Genomic DNA, 25,891 nt, shown 5'->3' with positions numbered 1-25,891 from the left:
TCTTTGAATATTAAATACTTCTCTGGGTTTGGGTAAGTTCAGGGGCACGCCCCGTAGACAGGACGCTAGGATGTGTGCGGTGGGTGTCTGCAGAATGACGGAACCCAGCAGAGTTGCGGGTTGGGGAAGCGAGCAGCAGCGAAGGACACGGTGCAGGGGCGAGAGAACGTGTAAAGTACCGCGAGCTGGAGACGCGGGGCCTCTTCCTCCAGGCGGGCGCCGCGGGTGCCAGCTCGCCCTCCGCACCGGTGCGCTGCGCCCGCCTCGCTAGCCGCGCAGGGGCGGGCTCCCCGCGCGCCGGCTCTGGAGCCGCCTTTCCATTGGCCCGGGGGCCGGCTCGTCCCCGAGTGAGGCCTCGAAAGTTTCATTGAAGGCGGTGAAGTGAGCGGTGAGCGCCCGCCGGGGAGCCGGGGCTGCGCCGTCCGGGCGAGGCGGCGCCGCAGCGGGTAGGGGGCACGCTGGCATCGGGGCGGCGTTGGGCTTTTATTTTTTTTTTTTAATTGAGGCCGTGGAGGAGGAAGTTGGAGCCTGACCCACTCACTGTGCGCTTTCCTCTTGTTCTACTCAGGCTCGCACGATTTCTTCTGGTGACAAAGGGACTCGCAGCGCCACTCGCGGACCAATAACCGAAGCCCAGCCCCGTGCTGTCGGGGATGGTTCTGCACGCCGGGCTGCAGCTGCCCGGGTCTCTCCGGTTCGCAGCTGTGGGGTGCAGAGGCTGAGCCGCCCCGCCGCCCCGGGATCCGCCGCGGCGCCACTCGGAGCCGGCGGGCAGTTGCAGGACCCCGGGCCGGGAGGCGCCTTAGGCTGCGTGAGCCACGGGCGGGAGCCCCGCAGCCACGGCACGTCGGCTTCAGACCCGGTTCAGCAAAGAGAACTCCCCTGCCGCCCCGGAGCGACGCCCTGGGAGTCGGGCGGGCGGGCGGACAGTCCGTGCTTCTCGCCCCCTTCCCTCGCTCCGCCCCCTCCGGACCCTCCCAAAGAGCCCCCGCGATCGGCCCGGGTCCTGGCCACCCGCTGAAGAAGTCGCAGCCGCTGGGCTGGGGAGCCTCCACTTCATGGGCGGGCCGCGGGGGTGCTGGCGTCTGGAGAGCGGGCTCCCTAGGGCTGGGTGAGGGGCGGCCGAGAGCCCGGGGAGCGCGCACTGGAAACTGACCGCGCGGCGGCCCTCGTCGAGGCGATGCCCAGGCGGCTGCGGGCCGCAGGCCACAGGAGGCCCTAGGGGGGAACGGGCCTGGCGCCCCCGTCCTAGGGACCCTCGAGCCTCTGCCCTCCGCTCGGAGTCGCCCGACCTTAGCGATGGCCTCGGAAGTGGTGTGCGGGCTCATCTTCAGGCTGCTGCTCCCCATCTGCCTGACAGTAGGTGAGTGCGGTCCACTCACTGAGGTTACTCGGGAGGGTGAAGGGGACGCCTGGGGAGGGGGGTGGGCTTCCGAACAATTCAAAGTTAAGGGCTCTCATTGCAGACTCGGTTGGGAAGTCCGCGCCGTGGTCCCGGTGCTGGAGGCGTCAGACGCGCGCTGTCCTGAGGGTCACAGCATGGCCCTGTCACTTCCCGCGCTGGGGCGCACGTTTAGGGTCTCTTAACCGTCCAGCTGCAGAGCCCCGGAGACCGGATCGGCATGTGCTGGAGACTGTGTTGAATTTAGTCTCACGTGGAGTATCTTTCGTGGAATGCTGACTTGTACACAAAGGATACAGACCTGGCTGGAAAATGATTGTAGACCCCCTTCCTCGGTGCAGTGCAGGGTCCTGCTAGAGTCCCCTTGTCCCTCTGTCCCCAGACGCACAGCACACGGTGCATCCAGAAGGTACGAAGCCATCTCTTCTCCCCCACATCCCAGAATTGTGACGGAATCGTTGAAGGACTCCGGTTGTTCTAAAAAGAAAAGGAGGGAGAAGTATAGGGAAGCAGTGCCCTGAAGTTGGTTACTTTCTTTTACTCCCACAAAAGCCCCAGCAACAAAAGTGCTGGAGGCTGATGCTCTCAGACTACGGAGACCCATTACGCCCTTCAGGCGCCGGGGCTTCAGGTCTTTAAAGGATTGGAAAGCTGAACTGCGACTTTCTGGAACTGGTGAGGGTTAAGGGAGGGCCAGAAGAGAGCTTCATGGACTCTCAGTCAAGGATCTCTTTCTAGAGGGCTGGCAGGGTGTTTAAAGAAACTGGGCGTCAGGTCTTAAAGACACTGGCAGCGTGCTTGGAGTGAGAAATGCTGCGTTTCTTCTCTAATGGACGGTGCTTCTTAGATTCGATCCCACTCCTAAGAATGACTGGCAGCGCCTTACTTTCCCCTTCCCCCAGCAGAGCTAGAAAACAGAACCTTTTACCAAGTAGCAATTGCATTTACAAAGAGAGCGTGGCCTTCGCGGAAAAGGCCAATTTGCATTTGCCAGAGGCTGAGGACTCAACACACCTGTGCTGTTTTATTTGTGCAAGTAATCATTCAAAGGGGGGATTCTAGCGTGTTACTTGGGTTGATCCCAGCTACAGACAGGATTTTGTAGTCGGTGTTAACAGGCCGAGTGAGTGAAGCGTTTCAGGGACATCAGCGCAGGGAACCTCCGCGGAAACCTGAGAAGGTTCTCGGAGTAGAATCAATCGGTGGCATCGCCGGGTGCTGGAGAGCAGGAAGGGCCAGCGCACTCTTGCCGGCCTTGGCCTCTAGTGTGCCGTTTGATTTTCGAGGCAGGACCATTTTTCAGGGGTCTTTGTCCTTAATAATCACGCATGTAGATGAGGAGCCCGGCTTCCAGGAAGCTGATGTTGACTTCTCCGCCAGTTGGTTTAAGTTTGAAGAAAAAAGGCTTTGGGAAACCGACAGGGGAAAACAGCGCCAGGTTACTTCTGGTGCGTTCCTCACAGGTCATGTCACGGTCTGGGGACTGTCTGTGTATCTGAAACGCCTGGCACCGTGACTGTCTCAGGGCTGGCAGGATACTGAAAGAAACTGGGTGTTACTATATACAACATTTACTATACGCCGAATGGAAGCTAGTGCCCGAGTTGACAAGGGGCTTTCAGTGTGAGGCCGATTTGTGGTTGTCATTACCAATGGGGAAGGAGGACTGGGGAGTGGCACTAGAGTCAGAAGGCCCTCTCTTCTCTCCATAGGCCCTCCATCTCCCTACCTCTTCTTTCCCCCGCAGTTCCTTTCTCCCCCACCCCCGCCCCCTTCTCACTCCCCATTTTTTCCCTTCCCTCCGCTCTCTGCGGGGTAGCAGCTTGCGGTGACTGTCGGAAAAGTTAGGTTGATGGTTATCTGCTAGCAGCTTGGTCCACTCCAGTGGCTTCCACAGCTAGCTAAGTGAAATGACAGCCCAGCAGGGATTACCCACTGATTGCCAGCGACCTCTCTCAGAGTTTAGGCTCTTGCAGGACGCAGCTTGCCTGCCCCGATGCTCCTCGGCCACTGGGGTTGCGGCATTGTTATTTCGACTAATGGTTGGTGGTCTACACCGCAGAGCCCTTAAGTTGAAGAAGGACTGTGGATTTCTGCCCTCCAGTGGGGCCTGGGGGCTGCTCCTTCCCAGCTCAGACGCACCAAGGCGTGAGCCGCAAGCTGGCCGCTCCTGAGCGCGGGGAGGGAGGCTACCAGGGGCGCCTGGCGGAGCGGGGACCATTTTCCTGCGAACGTGGTCCCGCCTCAGTCCGGCCCCTTCTCCCCCTGTTCCCAGCTTCTTCCCGGGACCCCGTGGGCCCAGCGCAGTGTTCACATCGCTAAGCTTGGGCCCAAGGGTTGGCGTGCTCGCAGCCCAGGACTCATACGTGCGCTCCACGGCCGGGATTTTCCTGGATTTGCCTCCAGGGACTCAAAGATGACAGCCCCTTGGCTATCTGCGGTCCTGCTGCCTGGATCCCGGGACAGACAGAGTTGGCCCGGCCCGGACGATTCTAGACTACCTTCTCTTTCCAGTTCATTCCTCTGGATTCCTAGGCGTCTTCTGAGCGCAGGGAGGCTAACCTTGTGTGTGTGTGTGTGTGTGTGTGTGTGTGTGTGTGTGTGTGTGTGTGTAACACTAGGCGCACGCGCCAGGCTACAGGGGGGTGGAGGCCTCCTGCTGGGTCTAGAGCCTGTTGCTTCCCCCACCCCATCATCCTTGTGGAAAGCTAACCTAGGGGGTGGTGAAGGGCGTGGACCTTGGACTTCACCCCCTGACTGGAAGAGAGGAGAGCCCCTGGGAAGACTAGAGGATTGAACCCCCCCACCCCCACTTCTTGGCTGCTGCTTAAGAGAGACAACCGACTTCCCAGGGTTAATGATGCCTTCTTCTAATAATTGTAATTGATGGGACAAGGGGGTCTGGGCAGGTGTGGCCTGATTTGAACTCATTTTTATAGGAAGCGGATGTTTTCAAGGTTATTAGAGGGTTTTCAGGTCTGCCTACTCCCAAGGTGCTACTAAATCAAATATTCAGGTTTCCCTAATATGCATGGGCAGTGCAAAGGTCTGCATTAGAATCGATTTTTACATTTCAGCCATCTATTTTTATATCGGGCAAGGCAGCCTTCAAAGCCAAGACTTTGCAGAAGCTTATGTATTTCTCTTTAAACCCATTTCTCTAACATTGATGTTGAAAATTTTCTGCACAGACATGCTCTAGCATTTTCACCTAATAATGGATATTAAAAATGAACTGTTACTGTGTTTAATCTGATGCTTAAAATTTCTTTTTCCCTATAAAAGAACTTTACAGAGACATTGTGAGTGACGTCAGGCCTCTATTAGGCATTATGTGACTTTTGGGTGTTAAATGCCTAACAAAACCATGATGTAATATTACATGTTGTTCGCCATTCAAAATGAACATCCAGTGACAGATTTTTCCACATCAGTAGAAACTGAAAATTTTAAAGATCTCCTAAATTATCTATGACTGCTTGGATAGCCTTTCTGATTTTTCCCCCCTCAAATAATATATGAAACAAAAACAAAAACAAAAACAAAAACAGACAAAGCTTTCCTTAATATTATGCAACCTTTAATAATTATAATGATATCTAATCATTGTTGAACACTTTAGAAATATTTTTACATTTATTTTCTTTTAGCGTGATTCTACTGTATAAGCACACCTGAATATTTAAGAGCAAACGATATTTAAGAATATTTAAGAACAATGTAGTGATACAGTCTATATATTGTAAAACATTCAATTTTGTGAGATTTGTAGATTTAAGTAGTTGTTTTGTGGACCTGGAATCGAGTAAATAAAATAAATCAAATATCCTATTGGATTGAGGCTAAATACAAAGCTGTATTGGAAAACATTTTAAAAATATTTGGCTGTGAAATACAAGCCTATATGATGCTTATCGAATTCAAATTCATCTTTAAGTATAAGATTTAGCCTATTCCTGGGTTGGAAATGGATTGGTATATTTTTAATCACATGCTCCTGACCCATTCATTATATCTTGCCTAGTCTTCTTTGGAGTTTCCCTAATGTCCTGCCTCCAAGCACTGACTTAACCATTTTCAGCGGAAGGGAAGGGAGCTCGGCTGGGACAATAAATAGATTGGTCCAGAAGGGGCAGAGCCATGGTAGCGTCAATAGCTTATACTTCCCCTAAATGAAGTGACCATAGCTTAGGAAAGAACAGAGCACAGTAGGAGACAGTAACACACAGAAAGAACCAACCAATTAACTAGTGCTCTAAGGAAAAAAATCACACTTGGATCCAATAGTGCAAATCTAGGAAGAATCTCTAAAAGTCCCTATTGAGATAGTTGGACTAAATAAAATCTGAGTAAAAATATGGAGTCACTTTTGAAATACGTATGGGTATGGTTATGTAAACAATTTTCTCTCTATTGTATAATATATTTTTTCACCATATGGAATCTATCATTTTGAAATTACACTTACACATACCCTAAGAATTACAAATGAAGCTTGATCAGAGTTTAGATTCTCCCCTTTCTTTTGCTGTGGCTTTCGAGAGTAGGGGCTTTCAGCTACTGAAGGGCGTTTTCACAGCATTTGAAGTCATTTTCTTTTCTGTCACACTTTCTTAGCTTGATGTAAGTAGATCCTATTTATCATTTTCAGAGAAGAAAAAAGTAATAGTGAAAAGGATTCGAAATTTGCAGTTTACTTCTAAAATAAAATATTTCATAAACAGAGATGGGCATAATCATTTTGTCAACTGGGCAGTGAAAGCTGGAGCCATGTGTCCACCCTGCAGTTTGTCATGGGTATGTCACAGTGTAGGCAATGTGTACTTGCTTATAGTCAGAGGTAAGCAGGGAGCTTTGGATTTTACCTTTGGAAGAGGAGAGTGTGGTGACTTGGCAATTTAAGGGACCTCCATTCACATCAGGCTCTGCCCTTTACTATGTGATCCTAGAGTTGTTTTTGGTTGTTTCTGTTTTCTATCTGTAAAATGGAGATATCAATATCTCCTTTTATGGGTGTTTGTAAAATAATGTGCTCCACACACCTTCCATAATGCCTGACATTCTGCATGTGCTCAAGAAGGCGGGTACTATTATTATATTTGTTAATTAAGATGAGAAGAGCAAGGATGCTTGAGGAATGTGTTCCTGGAAATTAACACTAACAGACGGTGACATTAGTCCTAAGGAGACTGATATGTGTACGTGGATTTATAGGAAAGCAACTTAATATCTTCCTCAGGCCAAATTATGCTATGAAAATTGGTGTGAGAGTGGCAGGAGAATTTTTAATTATCAGGATTTTTCTTATCAGCTTTGTTTAATATTTTATATATGTGCAGTTGCATTCTAGTTAAATAATATGTCCCATTAGAACTATACTGCCAGCGTTTACTTTTCTGTCAGACACCATGCCATAATTTTCATGGTCTTTATTTAATGTGATTTTATTTATTTATTTGTCTATTTTTATATGGCATTTTTAAAGATCCTATGCTACGAACAATTAATTGTATATGAAGTTACATAGTAACAAAAATATAATATTATATTTTTTTCCTTAAATGTTCAGAACCTAGAAAAGTATAAGCACACCTGAATATTTAAGAGCAATCGATTAACAACAATATAGTGATACAGTCTATATATTATAAAACATTCAATTTTGTAAGATTTGTAGATTTAAATAGTTGTTTTGTGGACCTGGAATCGAGTAAACAAAATAAATCAAATATCCTATCGGATTGAGGCTAAATACAAAACTGTATTGGAAAACATTTTTAAAATATTTGGCTGTGAGATATAAGCCTATATGACGCTTATCAAATTCAAAAGAGCCTCCACTTGGCCTTTCAGATTGATTAGGACATGGCAGGATCAAGAAGAATGAGGACACTGGAAGACAGGTAATTAATATCTGTGGAGAGACTGCATCAGACATACAGCTTTTTAAAAATTTCATAATTTTTGAACTGACCAATAATTATCATAGAACATTTAGGCATAGAACATTTAGCTAAATAATTTTGTAAAATTTAAGAGTGATAACATATAATTTTGCATTTTTTTCTATTTACTGGTATATTAAAAAAACTATATAAAATAGCAATTAAAAAAATGTTTTTCCAGGCTCCCTTGAACATATACTTTTTGTTTGCTTTGTTTTATCATAGAGGATGGTGATGTGTGTTCTGATTAATAACCTGTTATTTTTGAATTCTCCTTTCTTTTGCTATATTGGGAGGCACGGTTCTGCATTAATCTAGGACATTATATATGGGCATATTTAAACTTTTTTGGATATGAATTTCAAATTTTAAGTACATTTTATAAAAAAGAATGGATTTGTTGTATCTGTGTGGTTAGTTCTGGCTGTCTGTTGCAATTTCATCAGACATCTGGGGGTAAAGATGTAGCTAATACTTTACTTTCTTAGGGAGTTATTTATTCTATTATCTAAACTCAGATGATTCTCCCCTCAGTATTTTTTCCAGCTCTGAACTCTCTCCTCTTTCTCCCTCTCCCCTTTAGGTTAGACTCTGTCAGCACCAAGCATCTTATCTTCTCCCTGCAACCTTCTCTGGTGTGCTCAGTGCAAGTTTTCCCTCTTGCTCTTTACTTGCACATTTACAATGATATTGTTGGTGCCACTGACCCTTGGGCAGATGCCCTTTGGGCAGATGCCACTGACCCTTTGGACAGATGCTGTCCAAATCAAGTACCTCCTTCATAGCTGTTCTTCTAGGTTTGTCTTTGCTCTTTCATCTTGGTCAACACAAGTGCTGTTGCAGTGGATTTATATCCTGTGTGTTCTTCAGTGTTGGAAAACCTGAAACCTATATCTTGGCCTCTTTCCATTCTCCCCATGTGCTGAGCCAGTTGTGCCCTACACTGCTCAAAGCCCTCCAGAATCTATTCTGCAGTTAAGAGTATTTGGGGCTTTTCTTCATGTCAATTACATTCCAGCCTTACCTGAGTCAAAATCAGGAATTATTGCCATTTCTACCTTCAATACTGTGCTTGGCCATCAGCTCAGCAAATTTGTATTCCTATCCTGGTAGCAAGTCAATTCTTTTCTCCCCTGTTTATAGATGTCCCTTGCAGCCAGTTTTAAGCAAAGGCAATTCTGTTCTTCGTAAGATCTCTTTTCAATATAGATTTCTCAGGGAAATGTGTCTTAGGCAGAATAAACTTTATATCTCTCACATGATATTCAAGCTGTAGGTGAACCAAAGTTGGTATGCTAACTGTGCTCTATGATGCCCAAGGAGGCTGTTGTTGCTCTCCTAGCTCGCAGGTATTGCATTCATTCCTGTTCCCATGTCCACATTAAGCTGAAGGATGGAGGAAACAAATACAGAAGGGACACCCCTTCCTCACTTTCTGAGGTCACAACATGGAAGTTGCATGAATCACTTCTGTTCATATCCCATTAGCCTGAATTTAATAATAGTATTCACTTAGACCTAACTGCAAAGGAAGCTGGGAAATGTCATCTTTATTTTGGCTGGTAATGTGCTCAGCTAAAAACAAGAGGAATTGATAGTGTCGTAGTGATAAAGAAAGAGAGAATGGATATTAGCATACCAACATCAGTCTATGCCTCCTGTAGATGAAGATAACTGAATGTGCCTTGCAGACACTGCTAACTTTTCTACCCAACCATCCCCACTTTACTTCTATACCTGTCACTAGACTCCAGTACCAGCAGGCTCCTAAATGTGACATACAAAGTGGGATCCAGGAGCAGGGATACTGCACTCTAAAAGAACTGCATAAGCTTTCTAATTTACACAAACAAAAGTCTGGGGAATATGTGTAGGAATGGGTGTTAAGGGTATGGGATAATGGTGGGGGGAACATAAAGTTGAATCAGGTCAAATTTATTGGTACAGGACCACTAAGCAGAGATTCTGGATTCACTGTCATAGCTTGAAGTGTTGGAAAGAGATCTATCGGTTTGGTTGGTTGTCTGAAGCATGGACCAAAAGGTGACCTATGCCCAGTGAAATTAAAATGCTGTGCCTGCCTTGGTATACCATAGAGGAAAAGGTCCAAAGGCTTTTTAGGGGGAGGGGAATGGTACAGTGGGTTTATCATGTAAAGCCTGCTCACCTACCTTGGGAAGGTACAGAGAACACACATTTCCCCACTAGTGTGAGAAATAAATTAGTAAGGGGAGGCTTAGCATCCTCGGAGTGTGCTGTGCTTGCTCTTCTCCGGAGGTCAGAAATTATAGTGGGAACAGCTGTAACTTAACTGGAATCTCTTTTTTTAAAAATTTTATTGGGGTGACAGTTGTTACTGAAATTACATAGATTTCAGGTGCACAATTCTGTATTACATCATCTATAAATCCCACTGTGTGTTCACCACCCAGAGTCAGTTCTCCTTCCATCACCATATATTTGATACCCCTTACCCTCATCTCCCTCCCCCCACCCCCTTACCCTCTGGTAACTGCTAAACTATTGTCTGTGTCTGTGAGTTCTTGTTTCTCATTTGTTTGTCTTGTTCTTTTGTTGTTCTTGGTTTATATACCATATATCAGTGAAATCATAGGGTTCTCTGCTTTTTCTGTCTGACTTATTTTGCTTAGCATTATACTCTCAAGATCCATCCATGTTGTCACAAATGCTCCTATATCATCTTTCTTTAATGCCGAATAGTATTCCATTGTGTATATGTACCACAACTTCTTTATCCATTCATCTATCGAAGGACATTTTGGTTGTTTCCATGTCTTGGCCACCGAAAACAAAGCTGCAATGAACATTGGAACACACGTGTCATTATATATAAATGTTTTCAAAATTTTTGGGTAGATACCCAGGAGAGGGATTGCTGGGTCATATGGTAATTCTATTCTTAATTTTTTGAGGAACCTCCACACTGCCTTCCATAACGTCTGCACCAGTCTGCATTCCCACCAACAGTGTATGAGGGTTCCTTTTTCTCCACAGCCTCTCCAACACTTGTTACTATTTGTCTTGTTGATTATACCCATTCTGACTGGGATGAGGTGATATCTCATTGTGGTTTTCATTTGCATTTCTCTGATGATTAGTGATGTTGAGCATTTTTTCATATGTCTATTTGCCATTTGTATGTCCTCTTTGGAGAAATGTCTCTTCAGGTCCTCTGTCCATTTTTCAATTGGGTTGTTTGTTTTTTTTGTTGTTGAGCTCCATGAGTTCCTTGTATATTTTGGATATTAGCCCCTTATCGGAGGCACTATACGCAAAAATCTTCTCCCATTCAGTTGGTTGCCTCTTTATTTTGTCGATGGTTTCTTTTGCTGTGCAGAAGCTTTTAAAGTTCATATACTCCCATTTGTTTACTTTAGCTTTTGGAGTCAAATTCATAAAATGCTCTTTGAACCCAAGGTCCGTAAGTTTAGTACCTATGTTTTCTTCTATGCAGTTTATTGTGTCAGGTCTTATGCTTAAGTCTTTGATCCATTTTGAATTAATTTTGGTACATGGTGGCAGATAGCAGTTCAGTTTCATTCTTTTGCATGTGGCTATCCAATTCTGCCAGCACCATTTATTGAAGCGGCTGTCTTTCCTCCATTGTATGTTTTTAGCTTCTTTGTCAAAAATTATCTGTCCATATTTATGTGGTTTTATTTCTGGGTTCTCAATTCTATTCCATTGGTCTATGTGTCTGTTTTTGTGCCAATACCATGCTGTTTTGATTATTGTAGCCCTGTAGTACAAGCTAAAGTCAGGCAGTGTGATACCTCCAGCATTGTTTTTTTTCTTAAGATTGCTTTGGCTATTCAGGGTCTTTTGTGGTTCCAAACAAATCTGATCTTTTCTTGTTCTATTTCTTTAAAAAATGCAATTGGTATTTTGATGATGATTGCATTAAATCTGTATATTGCTTTGGGTAATATGGCCATTTTAACTATGTTGATTCTTCCAATCCATGAGCATGGGATGTCTTTCTATTTCTTTGTGTCTTCTTCAATTTCTTTCAAAAATGTCTTATAGTTTTCAGCATATAAATCCTTCACATCCTTGGTTAAGTTTATTCCTAGGTATTTTGTTCTTTTTGCTGCAATTGCAAAGGGAATTGTTTTTTGTATTTTTTTTCTTAGATTTCATTGTTAGTATATAGGAATGCAATGGACTTTTGTATGTTGATTTTGTAGCCAGCAACTTGACTGTATTCGTTGATTGTTTCTAATAGCTTTTTGGTGGAGTCTTTAGGGTTTTCTATATATAGCATCATGTCATCTGCAAAGAGTGATAATTTAACTTCTTAAATTTGATAATTTAACTTCTTCATTTTCAATTTGCCTATTACTTCTTTCTCTTGCCTGATTGCTCTGGCAAGGACTTCCAATACTGTGTTGAAAAGCAGAGGTGATAGGGGACAGCCCTGTCGTGCTCCTGAACGTAGAGCGTAGAGCAAAGGGCTTCAGTTTTTCACCATTAATTATGAGATTAGCTGAGGGCTTTATTATGTTAAGGTGTTTTCCTTCTATACCTATTTTATTAAGTGTTTTAATCATAAATGGATGTTGTATCTTCTCAAATGCTTTTTCTGCATCAATTGATATAATCATATGATTTTTGTCCTTTATTTTGTTTATGTGATGTATCACATTGATGGATATGCGGATGTTGAACCATCCTTGTGCCCCGGGGATGAACCCCACTTAGTCGTGATGAATAATCTTTTTAATGCATTGTTGTATTCGATTTGCTAAAATTTTGTTTAGGATTTGTGCATCAGTATTCATCAGAGATATTGGTCTGTAGTTTTCTTTTTTTGTGTTGTCCTTAACAGGTTTTGGTATCAGGATATTGTTGGCCTCATAAAATGAGTTAGGGAGTACTGACTCTTCATCAATTTTTTGGAAGAGTTTGAGCAGGATTGGTATTAGATCCTCTTTGAAGGTTTGGTAGAATTCACTAGTGAAGCCATCTGGTCCCGGACTTTTGCTTTTGGGAAGGTTTTGCATGACTGATTCAATTTCGTTACTGGTGATTGGTCTGTTTAGATTTTCCAGTTCTTCATGGTTCAGCCTTGGAAGACTATATGATTCTAAGAACTTGTCCATTTCTTCTATGTTATTGAATTTGGTGGCATATAGTTCTTCTTGGATGATCCTTTGTATTTCTGTGGTGTCCGTGAAAACTTCCCCTTATTCATTTCTAATTTTGTTAGTTAGTGTCTTCTCTCTTTTTATCTTAGTGAGTCTAGTCAAGGGTTTGTCGATTTTGTTAATTTTTTCAAAGAACCAGCCCTTTGTCACATTAATTTTTTCTATTTTCTTTTTGTTCTATATTTCATTTAGTTCTGCTCTGATTTTGGTTACTTCTTTTCTTCTGCTGACCTTGGGTTTTATTTGTTGCTTCTTTTTCTAGTTCTTTAAGGTTTAACATGAGGTTATTTATTTGGGATTTTTCTTGTTTCTTGAGATAGGCCTGTAATGATATAAATTTTCCTCTTAAAACTGCTTTCGCGGCATCCCAAAAATTTTGGTAGGATGTATTTTCATTGCCATTTGTTTCTATGTATCTTTTGATCTCTCCTCTAATTTCTTCTTTGACCTAGTCGTTCTTTAAAAGTATGTTGTTTAATCTCCATGTATTTGTGTTTTTTCCTGCTTTCTTTTTGCAGTTGATATCCAATTTCAAAGCCTTGTGATCAGAGAATATGCTTGGTGTGACTTCAATCTTCTTAAATGTGCTGAGGCTGCTTTTACGTCCCAATATATGGTCTATCCTTGAGAATGTTCCATGTACACTCGAAAAGAATGTATAGTCTGATGTTTTAGGATGAAGTGCTCTATATATGTCAATGATGTCCATTTCATCTAATGTGACATTTAGGGTTGCTATTTCGTTATTTATTTTCTGTTTGGATGATCTATCCATAGCTGTCAGTGATGTATTTAAATCTCCCAGTATAATTGTGTTTTGGTCAATTTCTCCCTTTAGTTCTGTTAGTAGTTGCTTGGTACATTTTGGTGCTCCCTGATTGGGGGCATACATATTGAAGACTGTTATGTCTTCTTGTTGTATAGTTCCTTTTACCATTATGAAATGTCCATCTTTGTCTCTTGTTATCTTTTTCATCTTGAAGTCTGTTTCATCTGATATCATGATGGCTACACCTGATTTTCTCTGGATACCATTTGCTTGGAATGTCAATTTCCACCCTTTCACTTTGAGTCTATGCTTGTCCTTGTAGCTGAGATGTGTCTCTTGGAGACAGCATATGTTTGGGTTTAGTTTTTTGATCCAATTTGCTACTCTGTGCCTTTTTATTGGTGAGTTCAGTTCATTTACACTTAGGGTGATTATTGATATATGAGGATTTCCTGTAATTCTATCTTTAGTTTTCTGGTAAGGCTGTGTCTCCATTGTTTCTTTGCCTTTTTGTTGTTGTCTATTATTTCTGTATGGTGGTATTCTATGATGTTTCCCTCTGTTTCTTCTTTTATTACAGTATATATTTCAGTTCTGGATTTTTTTGAGTGGTTACCCTTAAGTTTATGTAAAAGAAAGTTTGATATTTAGAGTATTCCATTTTCTTCAGCACGCTTAATTTCTCCATTCCCATATTCCGGTTCAGGCCTTTACTTTCCCCCTTTTTATGTTGCCACAAATTGTCCTTGTTGATGGTGGTCGAATAGCCTCCTTTAGTATTTCTTGTAGTGTAGGTCGTGTATTAGAAAATTCCCTCAGCTTCTGTATGTCTGGAAAGGTCTTTATTCCTCCTTCATATCTAAAGGATATCTTTGCTGGATACATTATTCTTGGCTCATAATTCTCTCTTTCAATAGTTTGAATATTTGGTTCCACTTCCTCCTGGCTTGTAGAGTTTCTGCTGAAAAATCTGATTATAATCTAATGGGTTTTCCTTTGTAGGTTATCGTCTTCTTTTCCCTGGCTGCCTTGACGATTCTTCCTTTGGCATTGATTTTAGACAACTTCAATACAATATGCCTTGGTGAGGGCCTGTTGAGATTGAGGTAATTAGGTGTTCTATTTGCTTCTTGGATTCGAGGATCCAGTTCTGTCCACAAGTGTGGGAAGTTCTCATCAACAATTTGCTTGAATATATTCTGTGTTCCCTTCTCTCTTTCTTCTCCTTCTCGTATGCCCATTATTCTTATATTGCTCTTTCTAATAGAGTCAGAAAGTTCTTGTAGAGTTCTTTGATTCCTTTTAAGTCTCAAGTCTCTTTCTTCTTCCTTCTGTGTAATTTCCAGGTTTCTATCTTCGATGTCACTGATTCTTTCCTCCATGTGGTCAACTGTACTACCTAAGTTGGTTATTTCATCCTTAATTTCTTCTATTGAGTTATTTTCTCCAGAAATTCTATTTGGTTCTTTTTTAAGATTTTAATCTCTTTCGTAAAATGCTCATGTTGTTCTTTGATTGAGTTTCTGAGTTCATTAAATTGCCTTTCTGTGTTTTCTTGTATCTCGAGTTTTTTCGGTACTGCAATCTTGAATTCTTTGTCATTTAAGTCACATATTTCCATATGTTTAAGTTCCTTTTCTGGAGACTTTTCACTTTCTTTCTGAGGTTTCTGGTTGCCTTGTCATTTATGGCAATTACTGATTTATTATTTCTCTTCCTTGACATCTACAGGAGTGGCTTCTGCAACAGGTTGATAGGAAGAGGTCTTTCTTTTGTTTTCCAATGCTTGTTGGTAGAATGTTTTATTTTCTCTATGACTGCAGCCTTTTTTTTTTGTCTCTCACACAGTAGTGCTATGTTTTCTTTGCACTATTCTAGCTTCTCACATAATGGGGGCATTCCCTGGGAGATGGGCTTCTCCTCTGTTAACAGTTCGCCTGGGTCATAGGGCATCATGTCTCTGTGGGGATGCGGAGAGCTTTTGAAGTTCCAAAGCTCTTTCTGCACCAGATTCAGAGCCTGTATATTTCAGCAGTTCTGTTTACTATTGCAGGGATCTGCCCAGATAGGTGGGGCCAAGGGCGGGGTGAGTTGTGAGATGTGGCCTAGAGCCATGGTGGCGACCACCACCACAGCCTGTCCTGCTTCCACAGCTCCCTCCCCTTTTCCGGAACTAGTTGGGCTGCGAATCTATGTCTGCGATCCACAGTTCTCAGAACAGCAAATATTCTGTTCTTTTGATCTGCCACTGCTACTGTTCCTCTTCTAGCACCGGGCAGGTGGGGGCGGGGCGAGCTCTGGGAGGGGAGGGCGGGGGTGGCTAGTCTCAGGGCCTAAGGCTTTTGTTCTCTGCTCAGCAGTGAGGGCTTAACGTACCATTTTCAGCCTTCTTCCCTCAGTCTTTTCTTCGAGGTCTCTGCCATGAGCGTTCGGTTCAGCTGTGTTATATGCTGCGTCCTCAGCCTTGTGGGCCATAAGCGGAGCCTTAGCAATCCGAGTTCTTCCCTCTCCCGCAGCTGTGGTAGTTCTGGGATGCAGCGAGCTCGGAGCACTGAGCTAGGTCTGCGTCCTGCGCCTGCACGGCTCCGTCTCCGCACTTCTCCCTCCCCTCCTCCCCAGATCGCGCGATTCTCCCACCTTGAGGTGAATTTAGTAGTGGGCTTCTTCGTCTCTCTTGTCTGCTGTGCAGGGAGTCCTTTGTGGAGTTATTGTTGTTCGATTAGTTGTAAATTCCAGGGGAGCTTTACAGAGGCTCACCTCATGCCGCCATTTTGATGACGTCTGAATGAACTGGAATCTCTTAAGTGCAATGGAAATATTTGTATTCTGGGTGGCAGGGGCCACCAAGAGTCCCAATTAATTGCCAAAGACAGGGTGGGTATCATTACCATAATGGACAGTGGAGGCAAAGCAGTCATCAAAATAGTCTGACTCCAAAAGACCTATGGCATTTAGCTTGTTAATCATGGTGTTCCTAGAAGTGAAATAGATGTACATTCCTCTAAATTCTGACTTGATTTGTCTAAGTTGAAGAGTTCTAGCCTAAGTGATAAAAGTCTGACTTGAATCACCAACACAGAGCCATTGCCCCTCAATCAATCCCCAGACTTGAGGCAGTTTATAGACCCAGAAACTTTGAAAGAAGGACTTGTGAAGAACAGAGTTGTCTTTGCTTAGAACTGGCTACAAGGGCCATCTGTCAACTAGACAAAAGAATCTGCTTGCTATCAGGACAAGAATACAAACTTGCTGGGCTGATGGCCAAGCAAGGTGTTGAAGGTGGGAATGACAATGATGGTTTGGCTGATTTGACTGAGATAAAGCTGGAATGTAATTGACATTGAGAAAATCCCCAAGTTCTCTTAACTTTAGAAGAGCAGACTAGGTCCCCTTTGTCACGCAGGGGACCCTGCTCGCTGCGCCATTTGTCGTGCAGGGTGTCAGGCAGGGTCTCAGCTCCCGCTCCTCACATAAGAACGCAGGACACGGTGAGGCCAAAAAGGAACACCCACGGAGCCATAGATAGGGGAGTCAAACCAATATATTCTCGCTGGCGGCTGGGCTGTAGACACAGGAAGCAGGATCTACATAATCTGCCTAACAGCAGTCCACGCTTGCCAGCCACCATCTTCTTGCTAGCCCCCATTCCTTTTCTGCTAGAGTAGCCACAGCCGTTATATTAGTGGCCAATGGCTTACGGGTTACAGCTGACGGCCAACTAGCCACAGCTGCTGGCCATCTGATCACAATTGATGGCCATTTACTACCCGAGACAGCACCTTTCTATGTGAGGCCGAGAGCCTGGAAACTGTTTTTTGGGGCTTTGTCCCCACACCCTTGAAGAAGTACCCCCACTATGTTGGCCAATTACACTTTCGTTTCACTCTCCCCATCCCATTTCTTAGAGTAACATGTCTCTTCCTTTAAGTTGTAAATATTTGTGGAAAGATAAGACTACAACTTGTGGTCCATAAATTATTATAAGTTAATTCAAATAGTTTATTTTCCTTCTATCACCTCGTTGGGAGAAAATTGACATTTTAACTAAATAGGGAGAGAGAGTTGTTAAATTGTGTTGTAGGTATGGTCTGGATTCCAGGGATATTTTTTAGAAGGTCATAATATCATTGGACATTTAGGGGCTTACCAAGAAGAGTTCCAATACCAAAAGCAGCACATCTTTCCTAAAGCCAGCTTTACACGCAGGAAACAGGACACAAAAATTCGTTCTTTTCCTCCTTCTGTTATTTGTATTATGTGGTTTCTGACATCTAAGGGGAAAGGTACTGTTTTGATTAAGAGCTTCAGCTCTAAAGCTTGAATGTTTAGGTATAGATCTTAGTCTTTCATACTTGCTGTGTGACCTTGATCAAGTTCTTTCACCTCTCTGTTCTTCAGTTGTTTCATCTGTAAAATGGGTTGATAATAATAGTACCTAGCTCAGAAGATTGTTGCAAGGCTTAGATTGACAGTGCTTGTCAAGTGCTTGGGTGCAGTGCCTGACCCATGGTAAATACTAAATAAATCTTAGGTGTTATTAGTAGTTCTAGAATTTAGGCATTATTATTAGTTAAAGGCTATTCTGAGGACCTGCTCATCGGAAGCAGCATAGTTTCCTGGGATGATAATTTGGAGTTGCAGTCAACTTCCAAGGAATTGTTGGAACACGACCCATTGTAAACTGAGGACTGTCTGGTCCCCTTAAGTCCCACAGTCAGAGTTGGAAGGTCTCTGTGCCCATTTGTTCATTGTTACCTTTGAAATAATGTGATATCTTAATTGTCCTTTTCAGGCAGAAAGAATTGTTTCTTCTGTGTTCACCTGGCACTTGGTTCATACGTATTATCACAGAGTTTTGTATTTAGTTATATGATTGCTCTCTTCCCTTCCATGTATCTGCAAATTCAAGGACCCTGTGTAATCTTTGATAGCCTCAGCACTTAACTTACTGCCTATCATAGCAGATACATTTCTCCCTTCTTATCCCCAGGTTCCCCATCCATGGATTCAACTAATTGAGGGTTGAAAATATTTGGAAAAAACAAAGTCATGTTGTTGCTGATGTGTATTGTGTAGTTAGTTCTATGATGGTTGTGTCTGTACAGAATTTTTTTCTTGTCCTTGTTTCTCAAACAATAGAGTATTACAACTATTTATATAGCATTTACATTGTATTAGGTATTTTAAGTAACAGAGATGATTTAAATTGTATGCGAGGATGTGTGTGTAGGTTTTATGCAAATACTACATTTTATATGAGGGACTTGAGCACTTTTGGATTTTGGTATCTTCTAGCTTGGGCAGGGAGGTGTCCTAGAACCAATTGTCCTTGGATACCAAGGGAGAACAAATACAAAAATATATATACTATTTTTGAATAGGTTTTTCTGACAGCAAAATTGTATCCAATCATTATATTTTAGCTGTCCGGCAAAGGCTTAATACACAGTGAACACTGCAGAAATATTTGCCAATTGATTTTTTAAGAAATTCGTGGACTAAATATTTTTCTCTTGAATATGTCAGAAGTTTGAAAATAGAGTTAGGTCTACTGTCTTATAACTATTGGCTTTTACATTTTTTGAATATAAAATTCATACCAGTCTAATTTACATGCTCTGTGACTTTCATAAGTGTGAATTTTATCAGCATGGCAATTAATACATTTTACTAGCTTTGCAGTGAATAGAGAAGGAAAAACCCATTTGACAGTGGTAAAGCTTGACCGAGGCATCATCCTTGAAGTGCATATTATTTTTAAAAATGTTTTCAGCTCTCTTGGAACCACACAATCGATCTGTTTTCTGTTGTGATTAAATCTGCTAGGTCAGCAGTTTCGGCCACAGGTGCAGAAAAGGAGCAAGAAGTAGAATCTTAACAAGCTGATAATTTTGAACCAAAGCTCCATGGAAATGCATTATAGATCCATGCGAAATTGAGCAGTCCCTGGTTCTGCTATTTCTTCCCTGCTTCTGTATTCTTGGGACTATACCTGCCTGCTATCAGCAGTCTGCTTTGACATTGCCAGAGAAATATATGTGCCCCTGCTAGACAATCTAGGGCCCTGGTCTGAATTCTAACAGACAAGTCTCAATTCTGTTAATAATGAGCTATGAGACTTTGCCAATTATTGGAAACTCTATTCCTCAAATTACATCACCTGGAAAAGAAGGAATTCAAGGCTAAGAAGTATTTTCATGATTCTCACAGTAATATTTCTGCACATAATTCTTTTCAATGTTACAAGGTATGACTATAAAGCACTACTTTTTAGCCAACCCTCCAGAATTTTCACATCTTAACTGATCTTCCCTTTTAATAACCATCGTACTCACATTATTTCACACTTGACCTCAAAGAAATGTTAGAAACTGCTAATGGAATTAATTTGTTTCATGTTAGACATTTGATTGAGATTTTATCAGAATAGTTAGTATGAAGGAGAGACAATTTAGCTTAGATTTTGCAATCCTAATATTTCAGTGATTCTCCCTCACTTGCTCCCAATGCAGAATTACACACACACACACATTGTCAGTCATCAAATTTGGTTTAGAATTGGCTGTGTGCAGCTTTGCAGAAATAAAGGAATTTCAGCCATAGTTTGTGATCAGACATGCCTAAAAAGAAAACCAAACCACATGGAGTTTTTGATTGAAGCCAAATTAAACTGTAGGGACATAGAACTGTATAAACAAGATTTCAGTCAGAAAAAAAGATATTTTGAGTAAAACACTGAGTTTTATCACAACGTGTAGCATTTCAATGACACTGTACACCTTATGAGATCTTAGCTGGGTAAAGGAAATGGGAGGTGTACAAAAACTACAGGTGTGTGTAGGACAGAGCCACACTTGGCAGATGTTGCTATCACCTGGCTGCAGTGCAAGCTGTGGGCTAGCTGTAGGCCTGTGAGCTTCCTGCACTTCAAAGCCTCCTGCATCCTCCTCCTTCTTCCCTCCTTCCCCTTGTCCTTTTCCTCCCCGCTTCCCCTTTTCTCCTCTCCTTCTGCCTCCTCCTCGTCCCCTTCTCCCTCTCCCCTGTTTCCCCTCCTCCTTTTCTCTACTCCCTCCCTTTTTCCCTTCCTCCCCCTCCCTCACCTCCTCATCCTCCATCTTTTTTAAACTAAAGATTGGAGCTTGCCTACCCCAGGCTAATTCTGACTTTGCTCGTCTTGGGTTCTGAAGTCAGAGCAGCTAGTAAGCAAGAAAGCATTTTTAGCTGGAGCCAGGCTTACCACCTCAGAGTTGCTATAGCACACAGCCTCTGGAGGGTCAGGAGACAGGATGAAAAGTCAGATTACAAGGCTATGGGAAGAGGTGTAGTCATAAAATGGAGATTGTTTCTGGTGAGCCAGTATTTTCCAGAAACTTCCAGCTGCCTAGAATTTTTCATTAACAACCACAAACCTCTAGCAATATTTTTCAAAGTGTCATCATTTTTGCCTTAGAGTCACACTGCATTTTTGACCCATGGTGGCATTGCTTAACAAACCCCACCTCATTGAATGGGCTCCGCATATAAGTACTTTGGGCTATTTTCAAACATTAAAACCACCCTCAACATGCAGCAATTTCCTACCATCGAAGTTATCTAAAAGGATGTGGCACAGGCCCCAAAGGCATTTCTTAAATTGGATAGCAAAATATTTTGAACAATTATCTTTAGAATAAGGGCATATATTCCCAAAGATACTACCTAGATGGAAACAAATCTTAAATATTATCTTACCCTTATGACACTGATTGGTTATCTATTCCAATATATCCACACTCGGAATTGCATATTAGATCTAGTCCCAGAAGGTGTTATTTAAAATGTAGTGCTAGTCTTTCAAAGAGGGAGCAGTGTACTAGTCAAACAAATGTTGTTTTGAATACCATTACACCATATAATAATGTATCATAAATTTGAATATGCAGATAATGCGTTTTCTTAAAAACATATTTTAATTGTGATTTTTAATAGTCCATTAGTGACTTTGTTTCTTTCAATCACTTTTTTTGATGCTTTTAATATCCTTTTTTTAAATTTATTTATTAGTTTCAGGTGTACAAGACAAGGTAATACTTAGACGTTCATCATTTATATTCAATCACTTTTTTTATTGTCCTCTGATTTTGACCAACTTTTCTTGCTCTCTCCCATTTTATATTTCCCAGAATTCACCAAAATAACACAGTTATCCAAAACTGATTCATAATGTGCCCAGCCTTTCCTATCTTAAAATAGTACTGTTTTTTATTTATTTTTATTTTATTTATTTTTTTTACTTCTACGTCAAAGAAAACTCATGTCTGTTTTTGTTGTTGTTGTTGATTCATATCCTTTTATCACTTTTGATATGTTGCTTTCTAGGTTTCTTTTTGGCTATTGCCCAAGATTTAAGAAAAATCTTATCTTTAAATTCTCCAAATATTACTATTTAGACCTTTTTGTCTGTCTACCCGTGGCTCACTTCATCTCCACCTCAATACTGACTAAAAACATATGAAAACATACTTTTTTGGTCTCCTAATCTCCTTTCTCCTTAAAAATTAAGCAACACAGAGGTGACAAATAAAAAGATCTGCAGGTCACCTATGGTGTTGTACTCAGTGCTGACCCCCACGCACTGGTTTTCCTTACTCCAGACCTCATTAAATCACTCTGCACCCTCCACTGCATGCTGTGTGAGGGGACTCAGCTCCTAAGGGTCTTGTTTCCATGCTAGCAATAAACTGTTTAGTGTTCATTACAAGTCTTGGTCATTATTTGCTTGGTCTAGCAAAAAATAATTAAGTTGCAATTGCCTTGTAAGCACACCCATTGTTTAGCACTACAGTTCTATATCTCCTTGATATTGTTCCTCGAATGAGTCCAGAATGAACATTGGTTTTGGTTTGTTTTCAACATTTTTCTCTAGAGTGTCATAGGTATCCATCTGACAGGTAGCTACATAGATGCAGAGTATAGTTGTCTCTCATCAAGTACAGGTTTAAAGTCAATAGATAGGCTGTCAGAATGACAGTGCTTCCGCCTAGAGCCCATCCCAGGTAAAAATGTAACATGCCCAAACATATTTTAGCACCTTCCCACTTCCCCTTCTTGTCCTTCAGTAATAACTGCTTTCTCACCTTCTTTCCTTTCCTTTCCCTCCTCCTCAGACTTCTGGGACTTTTCCAGTAGATTGAGGGGTGAGGGGAAGAACATAGGCTTTTGGGTTAATCAGACCTCAAAGTTTGAGTTTCAAACTTTTGCTTACCTCCTTATTAGTGATAAGATGAACACAAATTGAAGGTGTATATCTTCTCCGAGCCTCAGTTTCCCAACCTGAAAAATGTCAAAAATCACATCTATCTCAAAAATAATAGTAAGGAGTAAATGAAATGGTGTGTCAGGAACCTAGCACAGGGTTGACAAATAAAGGGCTAACCAAATGTTCTGTTGCTTCTCTTCCTTTCTCCTTCCAAGTGTCTGGGCCTTTCCCACCCCACCTGTCTCCTGAACACTGTACCCTGAATTGTGCCTTGGCTCCTATAGTTCAGAGCCTTGTGGATTGGTAAGGAACCAAGGGAATGTAATATTGACTCCATGTGTCTCCGTACCAGGGGAACCTGTTTTTAACTAGGAAATAAGTTGTTGCCAGAAAGAGGGGGAACTTCTGGGGATGGGGATTCAGTAACTGATGAGGATAAAATAAGGCCAATTGTATTTCCATCTATGATGGTAAAGGAAGTTTTCTGGGAACTCATGATGTTTTAAATTAAGTTACAATTCTTTAAAGTAATAACTTAGTAAAATATACAAAAGATAAGAACTAAGGTGGATTCGTCTTAAATTGTTGTAAGTACGGATGAAGGTTGTCAAACAGTGAAATATCTCAGGTTTGCTACATTAAGGCAATGGTGATACAATATATAGTAAATAAAATGTATTTTCATATCTTATTAAATATCAGAGCTGTATATCTAATACTTGAATTATATTTCTTGGTTGATTTTTTTTAACTGTAATTTCAGATACTGAACTTAATAGCCATAAAATATCTTATAAGTTTTGGACATCTAAATTTACCTACCTAATTGTAATTCTTGTGACATTTGAATTTAGTGAACATATTCCCAGATTGAGATTTAAGTGATTACAATCAGATAATTTCATAAAAAACGGAGGGAGCTGAATAATTTCCTTTGCCTTAATACCTGGTTCAAACTGAGATTGTTAGGTGTCAAACGAAGCCTAAGGGGCACTTTTTTAGGATTCCTTTAAGGATGGCTTATTTAGTTGAATTGATTTAATAATGATAGTTTTCTGATTTAAACATTTTAAAGGAATTATTTAAGAATGAATTATTGTATTATAGTTTTCAAGAGGTCCAAATATTGAGAATTTCTAAAATGGTATAAAAGACTATCAGATATGGAACAATTTAAAAGAAAAATTTCAAAGACTCAATACCAAAAAGAAACAAATAAAAAACTCCAATACAATTAGAGTGAGTTATATGACCATGGGTTACAGGAAATTCTAATATAATAGTTCTGAAGTTTAAAGCTGCATTTGCAGTTTCACTCGGTATCTTAACACAACCTTATTGGGAATTCCGTGGTGGCACCTGCAGGCATATTACAAACGTAGGATCCTGTTAATTTCCAGGAATAGATGCTATGGGTTCATAAGTCTCATCACAGATCTTATGTGATGCATTAAAATCAGTAGGAAAGATTCATGCAGTGCAGAGTTTGTTTGAATTTGTTCATTAGTATTTGTATATGTGATAGTTACCTACCAGATGGTAAGCCAATTTCTCTATGTGGAAAAGTACTGAGCAAATAAGTGAAGTGGAGCTTTGATATTTCATCAGTGTGGAAAATGGTAATTGGTTAATTGAGACCTGATGCCTTAATTATAGTAACTGATTGACACAATCAGGAAATTCAAGTACCCTTGCTAAAATCATACACATTTTCATGTAGTCACAACCATTAATCTGGGTGGCTTCAGAGTGGGTTAAATCAAGGAAGACCTTGATTATGTTTAAATATAAAGTGATTTATTGGTGCTTCTCACACTCTGCTTAACTATTTTCCCTGCTTACTGTCAATCTCATGCTATGCCATGGAAAGTCACTACATAGAGTTAGTCACCATCTTAATGGCAGGTGGGCATCCAGTATGGAGCCAGCCTGCCTCGATTTGATCCCAGCTCTGCAGCACGGAATCTGTGTGTCCCAGGGCAAGCTATTGCATTCTTTGCCCCTTGGTTTTCCCATATGTAAAATGGCGATAATTGTGGGGCCCTACCTCATAGGATTGTTAAGAGGATTAAACTTAGAAGTGCCTGCCATGTGCTAAATCTAAATATGTAAAATATCTAGAATTTATTATAGCCTTTTCTGTATAAAACTTGAAGTTCTGTATAAAACATATGAAGTATCATGAAAAAATATTTGGAGTAGTTGATTGATTTATTCAATCTTTTAATACAATTTAATAAGTATCGGCTTTGTGCATGTGACTGTGCTAGTAACTGTGAGAAATGCAAAAGAAATAAATGTGCTAAAGGAGAAACCACCTGGTCCTCAATTCCAGGCATTTTGCATACATTACTTCTTATCGTTCAAACTCCCCTAAGTATGTATTAAATCTTATTTTGTAGGTGAAATTGCTATGTTTTAGATAGTAACAGAGCTTCATGTTTAAGTGAAGCAAAGATTCCAAAGATTCCAGCTCTGTTCTGCTCCCCATCAACTGTTTCTAACAGGCACAGGCCAGGGGTTAATTGCGTGGATGGTGGCCACAGCAAAGTGTCTCTGCGGGTTTTGTGGACCAGCTGGATTCTAGACATTGTCGTGTCACATGCTAACTTTGTGATCCTTGGCAATTCTGGTCTTGAACAATCAGCTAATAGAATATGGAGTTCGGCCAGCTATCCGACTCTAGTGGCTTGTGACTCAATTGTTCACAAGGAGAGTGGTGAATGCCATCCCAGTCATTTCAGGGGTACACTTGTAGCTCAGAAAGAATGTTACTTATTAAATCATATACTGCTCTTTCTTCCCCAAGGGGCCCTTTGAATTTTATGATGTAATTCGTGTCGGAAAATATTTTCATTTTACATAGACTTTCAATATCTTAATCCACTATTTTATGACAATGAGATACTAAGAAAGAGTTTCATGATTAGATATTTTTTGAGAAATGCTGGGCTAAATAAATGTAAACGTTCTTTTTCTTTATGGCAAGACTAGTATCTAATGCAAATTATGAATTTCTAAGAATTTTTTTATAACATGTAGTGTTTCTCAAACCCATGTAACCACAGAACCTCTACTTGTTTCCCTTGACACTGGTATTCTGGGGAATGCACACCGAAAAATTCTGTAAGAACTTTGGACTAACTGGTAAACCAAGGAGTTTACTTTGGGATAAGAGGGCCTTTCAGAAGACCCCAAATCTCTTTTAGGGTGTGGGCATGAAGCCAACACTGATTGGTGGGCACTGTCATACCCACTAGAGGACAGAATAAACACGATTGTCTTTTTCTTACGTATGCTTGCTGACTTATGTTTGTACCATCAGTTTATTTTAAAATCAAAGTGGTTGAAAGGAGAAAAACAATGTTA

At 41.4% G+C, this 25,891-nt stretch overlaps 1 protein-coding gene across 1 annotated transcript in view; it reads left to right on the top strand.

The window, feature by feature from the left end:
• Positions 1 to 366: 366 nt before the first annotated feature.
• PIEZO2 (piezo type mechanosensitive ion channel component 2) overlaps positions 367 to 25,891 on the top strand; it is a 457,095-nt gene continuing 431,570 nt past the window's right edge. Inside the window, exons 1-2 of the mRNA XM_081077986.1 lie at positions 367 to 446; positions 569 to 1,363. Coding sequence (XP_080934112.1) covers positions 1,300 to 1,363 — 64 coding nt within the window. The 5' untranslated portion in view covers positions 367 to 446; positions 569 to 1,299. The remainder of the gene's footprint in view (positions 447 to 568; positions 1,364 to 25,891) is intronic.

This window comes from Rhinolophus hipposideros (assembly GCF_964194185.1).
Source record: "Rhinolophus hipposideros genome assembly, chromosome: 17".
NCBI lineage: Eukaryota > Metazoa > Chordata > Mammalia > Chiroptera > Rhinolophidae > Rhinolophus > Rhinolophus hipposideros.
The sequence above is the reverse complement of the archived record's forward strand: the minus strand, read 5'-3'. Positions and strand labels throughout refer to the sequence as shown.